At 40.6% G+C, this 19329-nt stretch overlaps 1 protein-coding gene across 4 annotated transcripts in view; it reads left to right on the plus strand.

Moving 5' to 3' along the window:
- The window catches only part of CACNA2D3 (calcium voltage-gated channel auxiliary subunit alpha2delta 3), an 802825-nt gene that overhangs the window by 626310 nt on the left and 157186 nt on the right, over positions 1–19329 (plus strand). For all 4 annotated transcript variants that reach the window (XM_021068973.1, XM_021068975.1, XM_021068974.1 and 1 more), the window contains 3 exons: positions 236–331; positions 3631–3752; positions 6943–7023. In XM_021068973.1, coding sequence (XP_020924632.1) covers positions 236–331; positions 3631–3752; positions 6943–7023 — 299 coding nt within the window. The remainder of the gene's footprint in view (positions 1–235; positions 332–3630; positions 3753–6942; positions 7024–19329) is intronic.

Raw genomic sequence — 19329 nt, forward strand, 5'->3', positions numbered from 1 at the left:
CTCATGCTACTTTTTTTTCATCATGGACCTCTTAGTTTTTCTGGCAAGAATTACCATGAAAACTTTTGTAAGGAATAAGAGTTTGCATGTGTGTGTGTGTTTCTATAATTTCTTCTAAAATTTCAAGTTTCGAAACTATTATTTCACAAAATATTCAATGAGTCTTAAAATGCAAAATTCATTATCTGCTTACTTTCTGACAGAATCCCCCTGACATCTGCCGCTCTGTTTTCAGGAATTCCGACAAGGGTGTGGAGGTAGCCTTCCTTGGCACTCGCACGGGCCTCTCAAGAATCAACCTGTTCGTTGGGGCTGAGCAGCTCACCAACCAGTGAGTAGGAGCACCCCTCTTCAGGGGCTCAGGGAGCTCCTGAAATGGGACATTGAAAGGGATGCTTATATCATTCCTTGATTCCACCAGTGGTAGAAACAAAATAAATTCGGGCCTCCCCAGGCCTATTGACTTTTTTCCTCTCAGTTCTACCTCTGGGGCCCCAGCGTATGTGTTCACCTGCCTGTTGTTGGCTCTCTACACTTCTGTGTTCTTTACTCTTGTTGGCTTCTGTCCACTGTCCTGCTCATCTCAGGACTCTGGAGATAGTGTGGCTGCTGGCAGAGCAGCCAGAGGGAGGACTTATTCATCTCCTGACAAATGGCTGGAGGGCATTCAGCTGTCCTGCAGCTCAGCTGAGGAGTTCCTGCCTGTGTTTCAAGTCTCCTATTTGTTTGTGTACATTTTAGCAAGCCTCTGTGCCTCAGTGTGAAACCAAGGGCCTGCAGAACCCCAGACCCAGGACCGGTCATTCTGGTCATTCTGGTCGCCCTTGGGTTTGACAGAGTCTCCTCTTCCTTCCAAAGAGACCCACATGGACAGTGGGCAGAGTGTCACCGAGTTCAGTACCTGAATGCCCTTTAAAGTCCTGCTCAGCCTCTGTGTTGTGTCTTTTTTTTTTTTTTGGCCATGACATTAGCAGCTTGATGTGGAATTTCAGTTCCCAGACCAGGGATCGAACTCAAGCCACAGTAGTGAAAGCACCATGTCCTAACCATTCGATCACCAGGGAACTCCCACACCCCCTGCCCCTGTGTCTTCAGAAAAGCACAGGGTCTTAACTCTTCAAGCTCCTGTTTGACCAGAGCAGGTATGAGCCTGGGAAATCTTTCCTGACCCTGTTAATAAGTTTTCTCAATTCCTTTTCTCTGAGGTAGGAGATGTTATTAGGCCAGGGATGAATGGAACCTGAGATTCAGAGTTTGCAAAGTATGTGTATGTGATTCCAGAGGTTTACCATGGAACTTCACAAACCTTGACCTTCAGAGTACCTTGGGGGGACAAATATCAAGTCACGGGGTGGCTGTTGACTTGAGAGGAATTGGTCCATCAGGAGCGCACTGAGCAGACACTCCTGTCCCATTAAGCCCAGCTCGGCAATGATCTTGCATCTCTTAGATGAGGCCCTGACATCAACCATAAGATCTTATAAGACCAAGTCTTCTCTTAGATTTTTGGATGTCTTGTGAACAGACTTTTAAATCCCATGTTAGAACTGTTTCCTTCTCAGCTTCTCAAACTCATCATTTATAAAGTTGACTATACTTATGGCTGGATTCTTTTCAAGCCCGCTTTAGCCCTTTGTCCCTGAACAGTTACTTTACCAGGAGGCAAGTTCCCACGAAGGACTAAAAGTGTCATTGTCAGGATACACATCACCTTCTCCTCTTAGGATCCAGAGAACCAAAGGGAGACACAGGAATAGACTTTGTAATCCTCAGAGAGAAAGGCTATTATATGTTTTGAGATTAAAACAAACACAAGAAAAGTGCTAACATCAAAACATACTGCCTTGCTAGTCTGATATCCAGGTGATTTTGATGGATTTGAAAGACAGTAGGACTATGGTCAAGACTACTAGGATGTGTACCTGGCTTACCTCACTCATTACATCTGAAAAATGAGGTAATCCTCTCCCTGAGTTGCTATGAGAATTAGAAAACTTATGGATGTAAAACTACTTTGGGGACCTAAAAATACCTACAACTCTGGGTTCTATTTACTGTGGCATTACTGTGGCCCAGCGTGAATACTCATTGGATATCTGGGTGGATGAAATCATTCTGTCTTCAGGAAACTCCAGTCACTGAGGCCTATAGAGGCACCTTGACTTCCATTGTCTTAGAGTCTTGTCCTGCCTACATTCTCCTTTCAAGTGGTATCTGTTGAGACCCAACTATTTGGATGACTCTATTAGCCAGGGCTAAAAAAATATTTTAGAATTTCTATGTTTTTTTTTTTTTTAACTGAACATACAGGGAAGAGTTCAAAATATTGTGGAGAGGTCTGGATGATATAAAGTTCTTATCCTAGAGCTAACATATGCTATCATCAGCCTCCTATACTGAGGTTCCATCCTGCCTCCACCACCTGCTTTTGGAAGCAGATCCATTATAGTTAATGGCCTCTGTAATCTGCCACCATCCCCAATATTAACAGTGCTTTCCATGCTTTCAGTATCGCCTTTTGGATCACATGTAGCACACATATAGCCTCCAGTGATGTCAGCCTCCACAGTGTGGTTACTGCTCTCCCCCTAAGTCCTAAATCAGTTCCAAGTCTAAGAGATGCTCACCTCACAGCTTCCATTTGAACCAGAGGGAGTGAAAGAACCCTCTGGGCTTTAAGAATCCCATATATTTGTGTGAACCATTTTTAGTTTACATAGTCCTTCCACACATGCTGTTATGTAATTCTGATAGTTTCAGCTAAGTGTGATATTATTACTCCCATGTTGTAGATAAATAAATGGGGCTCATAGACTCAGTAACTAAACCGAGTAACTCACCCAAGGTCATTCAGCTCTGCCTAAAACCTAGACTTGTCTCACCCAATGCCACAATGGCTTCTAGTATCCAAAAGCAGGAGCAGTCCTGTTTGGCTGAAGGGTAAGAGGGGAAGGGAGGAAGAAGCAAGGATCCCTACATGGACCCAGTTTACCTCCTTTATATAATCTTTTTCTCTTTCTTTTTTTTTTTGGGTGGGGGGGCTCTTTAGGGCCACATCTGGCGCATATGGAAGTTCTCAGAATAGGGGTCAAATCGGAGTTACAGCTGCTGACCTACACCACAGCTCACAGCAATGCTGAATCTTTAACCCACTGAACCGGGTCTGGGATCAAACTTGCTTCCTCATGGATACCAGTTGGTTTCATTACTGCTGAGCCACAATGGGAACTCTTTCCTTTACATTTTTTCTAAGAGTAAGATTTTCTTAAGATGTTGATCCTCCCAAGGATATGTATCTATGCATATGGATTTTAAGGCAAGACAAAGCTTTCTGACTACCCTTTGGTCTTCTGATATGATTTCTGGAGGCTTCGTCTGTTTGCTTCGGATGCTAAGACAATTAGTTCAGTAGATATACTAGGAAAAATCATTTCACCCACTGGGAGTCTGACTGCTAGGGCTCTACAAGATATTTCTGGGGTGCACAGTGTTACACATGTCCTCTCTGTACTGAGAAAGGCAGGTCCGGTTCTAAAAGCCAACACTGTGTTTAGCCAATAAAAGCCTTTGGGATGCTGGCTTTTCCTTGCTGCATGGTGCCATGCTCCTCTTCTTCTTTTCCATTTCAAGGGACTTCTTGAAAGCTGGAGACAAGGAGAACATCTTTAATGCAGACCATTTCCCTCTCTGGTACCGAAGAGCAGCTGAGCAGATTCCAGGGAGCTTCGTCTACTCAATCCCATTCAGCACAGGTGAGTGCCCTTGTTGGAGGCTAGCTCTGTCCCTTTGGCCTTCTGGCCTGGGTATTGCTTGCAGAGAATGGAGATGTGGCCTGGATGCTAAAGGGAACCAAATTCAGCTAAATATTGGCCAAGCCCTGAACCAGTGACCAATTCCATTAAGTGTTGCAGCCCCAAATAAAATGAAGCTTTTGCTTAACCAGACTATGCACAGAGCATATCAGGAAGCAGAACTGTTATTTTGTACCACATGGCATTTGAATACAAACTTCTCAATAGATTTTAAAAAATATTATCTTGGCCCTACTTAGAGAAATTCACGCAGCCATAACACCCTTTGCCTGAGCCTCCAGCAAGTAACATTACTTTGGAGGCTGACAGTCCCCCATTAGAACTGATTTAAATTATCACGCAAGAGTAAGGATTAAGATGTTGTGTAGCCTTGTGCTCTTCTGACATGGAGCTGCAGTGACCAATGAGAGGCATGTAGCCAATGATTCTTCCAGTCCTAAGGTTTTATGATATAAAAAAAACTAAGGTTACCTCCCCCCAAAAGAGAACTGAACACTGCCTTAATTCAACAGGTTTAGAAGAAAAAAAAAAAAAAAAAACACACACACACACACACAAAAACACTGGAGAGGCTTTCAATTGTCCTTGACTTTTTCTTGTCTCATGAATCTGATTTTATTGGTGCTCATTCTGTGCAAGGCTCTGTACTGAGCATTGTAGAAACTTCAGACATGAATAAGACAGAATTCCATAATCTTGGATTGCTTTGGGCAGTTCATTATATACTTATGTTTTATATTAGGGCCTTTCGTATTAATCTATTATAAACATTCCCAAGTTAACCCTAATTGAGGCTCTCTAATGCTTAGTGTCAAAACTCCTCCTTAAGTTTGGGCACTTACTCATTTCCATGAATGAAAACATCTTTAGAAAGAAGACTTGCAAAATGTGCAGAAGACATGTTGATAAGAACTGTGTAATAATTAGTTGAACGCACTCATTAGGAAGATGGTCCCTTATTAATGATGATATTCAAGGAAAGGCCAAATGTTATTGTAGAAATTCCCTTGTTAGGTAGGATTCTAGAGATTATTGATTAGGTTTCTTTAAGGACTGAGATTCTTGGAGACTGTGCTCCTTTGCTGACAGGTCTGTGTGTACCCATACCCATACATATGTATGTATTCTCCAGTATAAATTTGCAGGTGACTCAGGCTCTTTCTTTCTTTCTTTTTTTTTTTTTTTTTTTTTCTCGTTTTTTTGTCTTTTTAGGGCAGCGCCTGCGGCATATGGAGGTTTTCAGGCCAGGCATCGAATCAGAGCTGCAGCCGCCAACCCACACCAGAGCCACAGCAATGCCAGATCCAAGCTGAGTCTGTGACCTACACCACAGCTCATGGCAACGCCGGATCCCCAACCCTCAGAGCGAGGCCAGGGATCAAACCTGCAACCTCATGGCTCCTAGTCAGATTCATTTCCACTGCACCACAATGGGAACTCCAGGATCTTTATGTTTATCTACATCACTTTTATTACTGAAAAGAGCAAATAAAAGTAGAGTTTCATATTCTGCTGCAAACATTAAAAATAATGTCTTTTTTTAAATCGTGAAGTCTCATGATACTTTCTTTTTCATAGTCCTCTGGAGAAAAAAAATAGAATTTAGCTTGCTAGATCTGGACTGGAACCATCAAATTATCCAGAAGGGCTTTTTCCCAAAACTGCATGGGGAAGAGGAGCTACAGATAATAAGAACACCCTGTAACAGTGCTGTGTGTATGTGTCCTTGTGTGTGGTGGCCCCTCATGTTGGTTGGCTTTGATATTATTCATCATTTTTCCCACAAAGAATTATGTCTGGAAAAAATTTTTGATTAATTAAGGCTGTTGTCTAATTGATTTTTGGCAAGTGGGCTTTTTGCTGAACTTTCAATGAAATCACATAATAAAAAGGAATTTACCTTGGTCATGATAAAGTTATGGATGACATAATATCTTAGAAGATTTCATGGCCCCTTTAGATTTTGGGAAAATGTTAAAATTCACCAAGTGTAAGTGTCGCTGTTGAGCTCTCTCTCGTTTTTCCCTAGTGTATTGAATACCTGTACACACTGGAAAAGAAGCTGGTTTTTATTATGGCAGAGATTCAGGCCAGAAGAAAATTCTTAATTGCTTTGGTCATAAGTGTATTCAAATTCAGACCTACCTTCTCCCTGCTTTTAAATTCAATTGGATTCCATTCAACTCACATTTATTGAACCTTTTATAAAACAGACACTGGACTAACAATAACTATGGGCATTAGGAATTTGTATTCAGTGTCTTTTAATTTATGGGTATTAGAACCATTGTTAATAATTAAAAATCTCTGTACTAATACCACATTGTTACTGTATTAGTAAGAGTTTGGGATAAGGATTGCATTCCAGCTCTATAATTTTTGCTCAGAAAAACTGGGCTTGAAATTAGAATTTTATAGATCAGTAAAGTTTTAACCAACAAATCAGGGCTAAAATTTCGAACTCATTTTATTAAAAAAATTTTTTTTTGTCTTTTTAGGGCCACATCCATGGCATATGGAAGTTCCCAGGCTAGGGGTCGAATCGGAGCTGCAGCTGCTTACCTATGCTACAGCCAGAGCAATGCCAGATCTGAGCCACCTCTGTGACCTATACCATAGCTCACTGCAACACTGGATCCTTAAACCATTGAGTAAGGCCAGGGATCGAACCTGAGTCCTCATGGTTACTAGTCAGGATCATTAACCCCTGAGCCACGACAGGAACTCCTCTAACTCATTTTAAAATAGTGTTAAAACTTTATCTCAAGCAGCTCTCCGTGGCTATATTTAGAAAGGTAATATAAATATGATAATGGACACAGGTAAACACTACAATTAGTAACCACACATTTTTAAAACTGTGGTCCCTCCATGGTTGTTAATAATTTTGATGTGAAGAGGCTGGATATTCCCCAGTGTGGGTGGTCATAACTCAGTGGATTGATCCCTTCAGCTGAAAGGATCACCCACCTGGCACCTATGGCCTAACAGGGTGGACCAGCTCTGGGTTCTGGGAAGTAACAGTCTGCAGAACTGGTGACTGCCAACCAGTACCATAGCTCTCTTAACATGAGTGCTATGACACTCCTCATTTTTGTCACCATGTTTCTTTTTTCTCCCCCTCCTATAGGAACAGTCAACAAAAGCAATGTGGTGACAGCAAGTACCTCCATCCAGCTCCTAGATGAGCGGAAATCTCCAGTGGTGGCAGGTAAATGATAGATTTCAGTAGATGAATATAAAGGAAGCCTGGTGTCCACTGAGCTGATCAGTCAACTACTTCTCTGTATCAGAAAGTTGGTTTCAGAAAGGTAGAAAACATTAAAAAAATTTCCTTCTCAGCTTGGTGTCATCTCCTCCAATCCAACGTTCTGACAGCTGGTAGAATTTGTTGTGAAAGCAGAAATATTTCTGAGGACCTTTATTCTTAAACTCTGAGCCAGCAAGAAAGTGTTGGTATGTGCAGAGATAATTTCTTGACAGTGGGCACCATGCTCAGTTAAAGTAAGATCCAGATCTCTCATTTCTATACCATAAGGATAACAGGGGCTGTATTAAGAAAATTGTGGGTTTGTTTTAGGCAAATGCAAGCTGAAATGTACCCTTCTCTGAAGAGTCTGAAATTTTCATCAGAGTTAGTTGTATCTGCAGGTGCTGGGTTTGGGACAGGAGAAGCCAAAACACTTTATGATTGAGTCTTGTGTTGTCAAAGACACCCTGTTTCTGGCTTTTCTTGTCTCCCTCACTCTCAAGAGTGTCAGCAGATCTTTGTGGCTGGCTGGGGGCTTTCATGGGTAGTATTTACCTAAAGGGCCAGAAGCTGCCACAAGCCCTCCTTTGAGGACAGCTGCTGAGAAAATCAGAGCCTAAATGTGTGTCTGGCACATTGTCTATTTCTGATAAATTATTGGTGAAGCCTTTGGTTGATGGATGGGTGAGACCCTCCAAGTATTGTCCTGATATTGGTTAGCCTTACCCAATTTGGGGTAGCCTCTCTCCATAAGCTGTACTCTAGGGTGATTTTGAAGATCAACTTCTGTGACTTCACACACTGCAAATACTTGTGGGAAGGAATTCAGATGGATCATACATGTTTGAAGTGGTTGTTCTTTGGCTAGGAAATACTGCCTCTCCCTGCCAACGCACTCTTTATTTCCGATTTAGTCTATACATCATACGTGTATTAGCAGGGATTGAAAGATTTGGGGACAGTTGCCTTAATTATTCCTGGGTTATTTGGTTGGCAAGGAAGACAGTCTTATGCATCTAACCTGTAGCTCATGAACTCAGCAGACCTGTAACTCGTCATGCAGGAGATAAGGACTGTAAAAATTCAGGGCTGCTATCTTCACATTTTGTTGTTAGTGTCTCATGTTCCTTGAGGAAAGTAGGAGACAGGATCATTTAACTCAGCAAGATTTATTTTTGCTTAAAGGTCAGTTAGCCTTATTCACCTCCAGCCTGATCCAACCAGCTAGTTCTGGAGGCATGTTATCTCCCTGGAGTTGGGGCCACATGCAACAGCTGATAATGACATGGTCCAAACCAAACTGTCTGTTTGAAATTTCTTTCTGAAAACTTTTCTTTGGATTTCTCATTTAGTCATAATAAAGGATGCTCTGATTTGGCGCTAAGATCACTCTGCCTATCCTGTCAAAGTTTAGTATGCTCAAATATTTCTAAATGGCTTGTATTTCATAAATGTCTATTTGGCTGAGCATGGGTGAAATGTAGACTAGGCCTGGGCACTGTCTATCCAGTCTGGTGAAGACTATGACTTTTCCAGATGGTGCACTTGTCTACTGTTGAGTTAAACAGTTGGCCAGAGACCACAGGCAAGTCATGAGACCTGACTGGCTAACCATGAGTGGGTGGAAAAGACATCCTCCTATTTACTACAACTCAGTATGTGTCAACAGGTGCCCATTTTCAGCAAATAATTACAGAGCAAGACAAAGAAACAAGGTTATCCAAGGAAGTGTATTTAGTTCTTAGCTTTTAAATATGGTGATTATTAATCATTTCAAAAGTGGGTTGGGTAGACATAAGATAAAATAGAATTGCTGGATTTTGAAATCGAAGGCTGCCACGGATGCAGCACCATGGAGGCAATGACCTCCAAAAGACCTTTCTGTCTCCAAAAGCAGAGAGGGCTCTTCAGCACTTCCCCAAAATTACATTGACTCTGACTCACCCATTATGTCACTGGGTGATTAGCTTTGGTAACTTTCTTCTGTGTATTCTCCTCAAATTAAGTAGACATTGTTTACTACTCTAAAATTAAAGAGCTCATTTTAATTGGGTAAGAAACCTTGTTTTGGCAGGTGAAGATGAATATATGAGCAGGCTTGTCCCCCACACTAGTGTGCCTCCAACAGCAGATGGGGTGTAGCCAACTGGCAGTAATTTGGGGTTTCAAAGAAATCCTTGCATTAAATTGAGAACTATCTGAAAAGAAAGGTGTACAACTTTGCAAATCATTGTCAAGGACCGCTTTGAAAAGCCTGCAGGGCTCCCAGGTCTGATCTGGTGTTTTCATGTTCATTGGCTACATGTGTCTGTTTGGGATAGAAAGAGTTTCTTGTTTTGGTTTTGTGTGTGTGTTTGTGTTTTATTCTCTTCTTTCTTTCTATTTTCTTATTTTCTTTTTTTAAACAAAAACATTTAGATACTCATCTGTCAATGACATCTTTGAAGAAAGGGCAGTCAAACTGGGCCAGATTCCATTTATACGTCAGCCTCAGTGCATAAATGGACCCCATCCATCTTCTTGGCTTGTGACATTGCTTACAGTCCTTCTCTTGAGGAACTTGCCAACTCTCCAGCTGCCACTAGTGTGCTAAATTTTCTTAATTGCTTTCCCACTGCAAAGGAAGAAGTGGTAGGACTTTCTTTTTGACCCACCAAGTCTCTCTGGAGTCCTGGAACCTGCTGTGTGTGTCAGGCCCCTAATCCATTTTTCTGTTGTTATTGGAAATGCATACCTGGGACTGTAAAGCCCACGTTGATTTGTCACTCACTCTATAACTTGCTAAATGTGTGGTCTTAGATCCCTGAAGTTCTATCTTATATAGAGTTGGGATTATCATCTCCCTCACCTCACTCTGGGTTGATTTGGGAATAAAATGCGAGAAAAAAAAGCAAGAAAATATCTGAATATGAAGAAGTATAAAAATGCTAGGATTTGAGGTGGCCTATTTTTATCTTCAAGTTGGCAGCATACTTATTCATTCATTCATTTATTCAGTAAATATTCCCCGACCTCCTTCTTTTGCCAGCATTCTAGATATAAATGAATAATAACCAAGCCTTGTAATTCACAGGCTCTCACCCCACCCCTGTGCCCTCCACCAGAGATCTTTAAAAGAGCAGCTATTTTTAAAACCATATCTACAGAGGACAAGTGAATTCAAAAGCTAGAATTCAGTTACCTAGAAGCTGCTAGAGTTCAAAGGCTTTGTATTTTTCACCCTCAGTCCCTCACAGCATAACCCAGGGGAGTCCCTTTAGCATAGTGGACCCTCAGTGAGAATTTGGTACGTTGAATTGCACTTGTAGAAACCTGTTTTGCCTTTACTTAGTTGTTATTGACATGAGTTCCATAAATTACCTAGATCATGGTGTTATTTCTCCACTCTACTTTCAAAGGAGAGACCAGGCCCTACAGACTGACAATCACAGGCACGATTTCCATTGGACTAGGGTGGAAATGGCCTGGAGAAGAAAAGAAATGCATAGCAGGGTGGAAATGAGCCAAGGTGGATGGTGTAACTATTCAGGGAACTTCTTGCAGTGTTTGTCTGACTTCCCTATTCTCCTTCTAGACTCTCCCTCTGACAGATGCAAAATACTTAATCTAAAATTCTGATAAGAAGTTCAAATTTCTGAATTTTAAAGTAATAGCTAATAAATTCTGAATTATTTGCATTTGCTTTAAAATGTAAATTTTAACATATTAAAATCTAAAATCTGTCCTAAAATGTTCTAGTTTCATTTCTTAAATGAATTTTAAATTCTCCAAAGGCAAGGGCTGTCCTAATTACCTTTTTATTCCCTGTGTCAAGTGTAAGGGCCGACGTGGCAAATAAGTCAAAACTATTGGCTAAGTGACTTAAGAAAGTCAGCCTTCATTTTTACATACCATCTGTAGGTACAGATACTTCCAAAATTTACTGACCAGACAGTAGGAACACAGTACTTGACCAAGACTCTGAGTGAGGCATTCAGCAACTAAAACTCCCATCTACACCATAGTAAAATGATATAGATCAATATGGGTGTTTAAGGCATCGAAAAATTGTTTAGCATCCCATCCTAATGGCAGCTGTATTAGCTCAGTAGTTGTCTCTGCATCAGCAAATGTCTTTTCTGAGCTCCAAGCGTCTAACATGATGCTTATGATAGGTAATCCGATCAATAACAGAAAGAAATAGATTAAACATTAGAGACATTGATTATGGAAACACATATTTTAACAGATTTATTGAGGTATGATTTACATACCAAAAATTCACCTATTTTAAGTGTAAAAGTCAGTGATTTCTAGTATATATTGATGGGCTCTGATCTGCTAGTTTGTTCCTTTGCAAGGAACTCAGACCACATTAGGTCTGTTCATTGGAGGAAATTGGAAAGCATGGGTTAACAGGTTTCATTTGCATAATTCTGGACAGTGGAATGAAGGGGTGTGCTTGATGTTAGGACAGAAGATCTCATTTTAACCAGCTGGTTAAGAAAGAGATCGATTAACATCGCTGACCATTAGCTATTGTCAGGTATGTGCTATTTAAACTGAGTATACTATTTAATATAGAGTTACCTAAGTAACTCATATATACCAAATATATGAAATTCCACCAAAGGAATGTTGATAAGCAGAATATTTGCCTATAACATCTTGACAACATTATTCCTTAGAATTGGGTGAATAATGTTGCCAAAGTGTTCTAGGCAAATACTCCAGTTATTAACATTCCTTTTACTGGGATTTCATATATTTGGTATATATGAGTTAACTGGTATTCAGGAATTATGTGTCCAGTCTACATGGATAAACTCTAGTTTGTTAGAGCTGAGCAAAGGGAGGGCTTTATCACAGCAGAAATTAATGTTTACTGATTAAACTAGTTGTTCTCAACCAGGGGCAGTTTTGACACCCAGGACAACATCTAGAAACATTTTTGATTGTCACAGCTGGTTAGGAGGGGTGCTAATGGCATCTAGTGGGTAGAGGTCAGGCATGCTGCTAAATATCCTTCAAGGCGCAGGACAGCCCCCCCACAACAATAAAGGATTATTTGGTCCAAAATGTTAGTAGAAAAGAGATTGAGAAATGCTGGATTAAACTGACAGACAAACTTCAACTCTTTCAAATGCTTTCAAATTTAGTGCTTTCAAATTTAGTGTTTTCCCTTATAGGTGTATTACAAAAAGAACTTGTTTTCATTTCTTCATTTTTAATTATTGAATTCAGTAAATATATACCCAGCAGCTACTGTGTGCCTAGGTCTGAGGAGACAGCTTAGAACAAGCACCTTGGAGGCCATTGTGGAGCACATCAGGGGATGATGGTTGATACCACGAAAGGGCACTGTTGGCATCCCTGCCCAGAGGCTGGGGTGGCAGCTCCTGGTGAGGAATTATTCCAACCAAGTTGCTGCCAGTGGAGGAGAACCCCCACTTGCCTGAGAGGTATAGACAACGGACAAGTGTTGCATGAATGGGAGAAAGAAAAGGAGAAGGGAGGAGGAAGGAAGAGGAGAAGGAATTTCCAGTTAATGCTCTATAGAAAATGAAGTGTGGTTGACAGTGGCAAAGGCAGGGAAGAGCACTCGTGTTCACATTTGTATGTGGCAGAGGCAATGCTTCTCCAGATTGTGAGGAGGATGGGGCCTCAGAGAAAGCCTCCCAGAAGAGGTGACATGAGCAGAGACCAGAATGATGAGACAGCCATTGTGCAAAGATCTGTGGGATGGGCATTCCAGGCAGAGGGAATGAACTTCTCCAGAAATTGTGAATGAGATCTCTCATACAGGTTGTGTCTAGATGGCTACTCTGAGATACACTCGAGTCTCTCAGGTTTGGACAGTAATTACGAGGATTTAAAAGCATGACTGATGGGGAGATGGACAGATGCCCCAGTGGGGGAAGTGAGGGGACCCAAGGCATGTCTTTGCTCTAAATGTCAGCTATGAGGTGGGGCTTTTTATGTGTTTGGCAGTTGCTTTTCTTTTCTTTTTTTTTTTTTTTTTTTAAGCTAACTGATGGTTGCAGTGCAGGGGCTAAAGGAAATCTAAGCCTGTAGGAATAATAACAGCAAACTTCATAGAAATGGATTATTGATGTAGCTAACAATTATGCTACATTGCAAGCCTGCAATAGAATCTAAGTTAGAGTCGGCCACATCGAACAGCTGCTCTGCATACCATGGTAGCCAGTGACAGAGCTTGCTGAGGTTCATTGCTCCAGGAATAAAAATAGCCTGGAGTCTTGAGAAACTGTATCCTCTGTGCTAACTCTCCAGGACACTCACTTCCATGAGCCACTATTCTTTTATAAACCTTATCAAAAGCCCCAACACATCCTCCACCCCCAAATCAGCAGCATAGTTTTGGAGTAACAGGTCTTTATACCCGGTTTTCACCTTCTGTATCAACAGGTTAAGACTCCTCTTTCTGAGGTCATTGTGGGATTTGAACATTAAAGCAATTGTAAGCCAAGGATTTAGAAGTGAGCACAGGGCCATTTCCCCCTTATTGCTCTGGGCTTGAGTTTTCACATTAGTAAAACGAGGTTGATTGGTGCTTTGGTTGGATTTCTAACAGCCTAGTTTTTTAAGATGGAGATCTGTTTCATCATCACAGAAAAGGAAAAGAATAAAGCAACAATGGAATATTTCTCACAGCCAGAGTCAGTCTGGCTTCAGCAGGGTGGCTCCTCTGGTTCCTTTTGAGAGAAATATATAAATTTATATAAATATGGTACTTGGTGAATGCTTATAGTTGAGTGTTCAATAATGGTTAGCTGCTAAATTATTATTGCTTTTGTTACCATTGTTAAGAATGATGTGTTACACCTACCACCATTTATTAATCAATGCTTATTGTCGTGTGCTGTTCCCGTGAAAACTTGCATAAGGAATGTCATTATAGTATCTTGAAATGTTTTGTACTTTGCAATTCACACTTTCATGTACCTATGCCTTAGAAGAGTTTGATAAACTATAGACCACAGGACCAAATCTAGGATGCTACCTGTTTTGTTTCTTTACAGTTTTATTGAGATGTATTTCACATACTATAAAATTCACATTTAAAGTGTACAGCTTATTGGGTTTTGGTATTTTGCAGGGTTGTACAACTATCACCACAATCTAATTTTAGAACAATTTCCCACCTACCCTCTTTCTTGATATCCACTCCCCACCCCAGCCGCAGTCAACCCACTAAGCTACTTCCTGTCTCTATAGATTTGCCTTTTCTGGACATTGTGGATAAGTGGAATTATACAACATGTGGCCTTTTGTGAGTGGCTTCTTTCACTGAGCTTAAAGTTTTCAGGGTTCATCCATCTTGTAGCAAATATGAGTATTCTGTCTTTTCAGTTGCTAAATGATATTCCATTATATGTATATACAACAGTTTATCCATTGACCAGTTAATGGACATTTGGGTTGTTCCCACTTCTTAATTGTTATGAACAATGTTGATATGAACATTCATGTATAAGCATTTGTGTGGATGTGTTTTAATTTCTCTTTGATAGAAATTGGAATAGAATTGTTGGGTCATATGGTAACTCTAGGTTTGATAATTTGAAGAACTGACAAGCTATTTTCCAAAGTGGCAGCACCTTTTTATAATCCCAGTTTTTCCACAATCTTACCAACACTTACTGTTGTCTGTCTTTTTTTTATTTTAAGCATCCTAGCAGGCATGAAGTGATTTGTATTTCCCTAATAACTAACTCAGTTGAGCATCTTTTCATGTGCCTGTCGGCTATTTGAATTTCTTCACTGGAGAAATGTTTATTCAGATCTTTTGACTCTATTTAAATTACGTTATTCGTCTTTTTATTGTTGAGATATGAGCTCTTTATATATGCTGGACATAAGTACCTTGTCCAATATCTACCAGCTGTTTTCGTAAGCAATATTTTATTGAAATGCAGCCATGCCCAGGTTGTCTATGGACACCTTCTATGGAAATGGCAGACCTGAGTTATCAGAATAAAGACTGCATGAACTGAAAAGCTAAAAATATTTACTCCCTTGCCCTTTACAGAAAACGTTTGCCAACTCCCACTTTAGATAAAAATATGTCACAGTCCATTTAAAAAGAAACACATAAAATGCTAATTTGTTCACTCACTGATTTCGCCATCTTTTTATCTTACAAAAAATGAAAGGATATTTAATGTGGAGGCCGTGTAAGTAGATGTTGAAGACAGAGCTTCCTCTATCAGAAGGTGTCCATCAGTTGTGCCTAATGTTTTTGTATATGTGGTTACCCAGAAATCCCAATCAAAGATCCTGAGCTTTCTAAAAATACATGCTCTCATTGTCAGTCAAGACAGTGATTTACTTAATCTTCACTCTAGTTTATAACCTCTGAACAGTGTAATCAGCATGATGCTTTGTAGACACTGAAAATGCCCTCGCATACTTTGGTGGAAAACAGATTTCTGGGATTCCCCCTCCCTCACCCACCCGGCATCGGCATGCTCATGAGAGATTTGGGGATTTATTTAGCTGCCTTAATCCAGGCAGATCTCCTAGTGACCTTGGTGGGATTTTGATCTCAGTTAAGACTAGAAAATATACGACTCAGGCTAAGTGAAGGGCTGGAGAGGATAAAGGAGCTGATGTGCATTCCCCCTCCCTAGAAGGAGAGGGCATGAGTAGAGGCTACAGCAGGAGCATAAACTTTTTGACAGTCAGTATGTAGACTCATGCTCATGGAAAATGGTGTTGCTAGTCTTTGGTGAGAAAGGAACAGTGATGATCAAAGGCTGTTTATCCCCACAGCCTCCCACAGTTTGCACTCAACAAGAGCTCACATGTTCTATTCTGGGTGAAAAGACCTGCATGAGGTCAGGATCAGTGTCTGAATGCCACTCCTACTTCAAGACCAAATTATATGTGACCAGGCTCAGGCAGACCAGGGCATACAATTATCTTAAAAAACATAGAAAGAGGTGTTCCTGTTGTGGCACAGCGGAAACGAATCTGACTAGTAACCATGAGGTTGCAGGTTGGATCCCTGTCCTCACTCAATGGATTAAGGATCCGGTATTGCCCTGAGCTGTGGTGTAGGTTGCAGACGTGGCTCAGATCCTGTGTTGCTGTGGCTGTGGCACAAGCCGGTGGCTACAGCCCCAATTCAACCCCTAGCCTGGGAACCTCCATATGCTTAAGAAAGTTCAGAATGAAAACAGAGTGCATGGTCATTTTATATAGTTTTACTTCACTAGCCTTCTTTTATCAACTTCTGGATTTTTGCTGATATAGTCAGGTTTTTTCAGCCAAAATTATTTGTTATTAAAGTACATTAATTTGTCTTATTTCTCATTTTTATGCTCTTCTCGCTTTCTCTCATGCTTTCTGGAACCCACTGCAACTAAATTTCATCCACAGGGAATCATTTCTCATCAAGGTTACCTATAGCTTCTACAGTCCCAAATCCAAAATTGAACTCCAGATATTCATTTTTCTTGGTCTGTCAGCAAGCACTTGACTGTGTTGATCACATTTTCCTTGAAAGACCTCCTTACTTGGTTCTTTACCTACCTCACTGCCTACCCTCCTAGGTCTCCTTTGCACATTTCATTCATCTCCTGATTGCACATGTTGGAGGGCTTTGGAGATCCCACCCAATCTCAAGGCTTTAAATGCCATTCGTGGGCTGGAGACCGCTTTCTCTTGACTCTTCCTTGACTACGCAGTGTCTTTACTTCTTAACTCGGCTCATCAAATGCAGTCAGTTCTAGGCTGAAGTCATGGAGTCTCTGCTATGTTTTAAGATAAGTGCTGGCAGTGCCAGGAAAGGATCCCAACTCCCAATTCTATAAACTTGTCACATCCTGAAAAGTGCCCAGGTTTTAACCTTGGGAAGACCTGCATTCAAATGCCCACTGCACTACGTATTGGTAATAGGACCTTGAACAAATGAACCAAATCCAGTGATTATGAATTTTCCTCTCCTATGTAGCAGTAAAATGCTCACATGTTTTGGTTAATGTGAGGCTTAGAGAAAATGAAAATTTACACTTGGAAAATACTGGCTTAAAACTGGGTGCTCAATAAATGTTGTTGGTGGTACTATAATTGTTCTTATACAAATAATATAATAATGTCATAGTCTTGATATTGTGGTTCACCAGAATGAATGAAGAATGGCAAGGAATGGGTTGTATTATTCATGCTAACCCCATGCTCCTGCAGCTGCATTGATCAGGTCTGCAATAAATTATCTGTGTGACTTTGGGAAAATTCCTTTCCCTTTCCATGCTTCCATTTCCCATTTGTAAAATAAGAACATGGGACTATTTCAGGGGAGCAAATAGGTTTAGTCTGATAAGTCAACTCCGGTTGATCAGGAGCTAGTATCTAGAAAACAGATTTAAAAGGGTTCCGAGGCCTTGGCTGGGCTGAGTAGAGAAGTTTGCCATAATCTATTAGCAGTGTCTAAAATAGGTAGGGGAGCTGGTCACAGCTGTTCTGCAATTTGCCAGGCCTTGTCTGAATACTCTCAGAGGATGTTTCCAACTCCCAGTCATCTGGTTCCTTTTCTGGCTCTTCTTGATGGGCCTTTGAAACTGGGTGATGTTCTGTTCTATCCATCCAAATGAATATTCAGTGTCATTGGAGTGAAAAGTAGGTGTAGATACTCTAGTCAAGAATCTGAAAGGAGGGAGTTCTCATTGTGGCAAAGCAGAAGCAAATCCGACTAGTATCCGTGAGGATGTGGATTCAATCCCTGGCCTCACTCAGGATCTGGCATTGCCATGAGCTGTGGTGTAGGTCACAGACGTGGCTTGGATTCCACGTTGCTGTGGATTTGGTGTAGGCCGGCAACTGCAGCTCCAATTTGACGCCTAGCCCAGGAACTTCCATATGCTGCCGGTGTGGCCTTAAAAAGAAAAAAAAAAAAAGAAAGAAAAAAAATATCTGAAAGGGGAGTGGGGGGATTACAAAGCTGCTTCTCTGAATTGAGAGGGAGGTTTCTTTGAGACCTCATTGCAATTTGGGCATAAAAAAAAAAAATAAATACAGAGTTTTCATCTCAAGGGAAAATAGGATAGTTCCTTGAAGTTGTGTATGTAAATCACAGCCCATTGGTGCCCTGTGGGGTTGGAATATCATATGCAGGTAGTTTTCTGTATAATAGCCTTTAGCAATGCATTCACTGGTGGGTTTGATCCAACTGAAAGCAGGTATCTCCTGATCTATGATAGAAAGTTATATATAGGTTTCTAAAGTTGTAAAACTATAATGGGTGCTACAGATGGATTATTTTAGAAATTGATTAAGCCACTTGCTTGGATATTTAGGACCTAAGACAAGAGTGTCTTATTTCTAGGGTAACTTGGCGAATGTGAGCAGTGTGATTTGATTTTCATGAACCTTCAGGAAGACATCTGCTATTCACTTTTCAGTCTTCCATTTTTGTCAGAAAAAAAAATAATAAAACGCTCAATTATCTATTCATGTTCTATCATGTGAAGCACTAGACTGTTCCCACAAGGCCAGGGATATTTGCCTTAAATTTAAAAGTTTTTCAGGCATAGATTTGACACTAGGTCTTCTTTCTCCGCTACCTCTGTGGCAGATATCCCTCCTGTGCCCTCATTGTATGTCTCACGTCTGTTGGGTCCTGCTATTGTGAATTTGCGATCTCTGGCAAAGCAAAAATAGTGATACTGCCCCACTAAATATGGTGAAGAAACCATATTTCACATAGTTTTCTGAGAAACAATCAGCACTTAAAACACGATATTTGTTCACTATATTCCTTTGGCAAGGTTCTATGTTGGAAGGGCTTTTTTATAGGGGAATCTGTGAATATGACAGCAGCAATAAACAGCTGAAAATAATCTATGAGGCGTTTGCAAATTATTCCTCATGAGCTGTAGTGGTTGTGAAAGATAATTTGTGGTTCTCGCAGAATACCCTGCAAATTGGGTCTTTCATCTGCCATGTTTTTTACAGTGAAAACATTTCATTGCTCGTATTAACAAATGATAACTCTGCATTTGTTAATCTAAACAATTTGATTTATATTTTTCTGTGCTGTGAGGCTTGTTGACATTTTAGGGTAAGTAATTATTTTCATCGCCAACCGCTCTTTGTGGTAACTGTAGGCAAAAGATAGAAATCTGAATATATGCAGGCATCGTTTTAACCATTTTCTTCAAAGACTACTCGTAAAGCAGGAATCTCTTTGCCTGAGTTATCATCTGTGCCTAGAAATCTAGCAGAACACAGGTGTTGAAGAGTGAGGATTCTAGCCATATTTGG

This window comes from Sus scrofa, chromosome 13 (assembly GCF_000003025.6).
Source record: "Sus scrofa isolate TJ Tabasco breed Duroc chromosome 13, Sscrofa11.1, whole genome shotgun sequence".
Classification (NCBI taxonomy): domain Eukaryota; kingdom Metazoa; phylum Chordata; class Mammalia; order Artiodactyla; family Suidae; genus Sus; species Sus scrofa.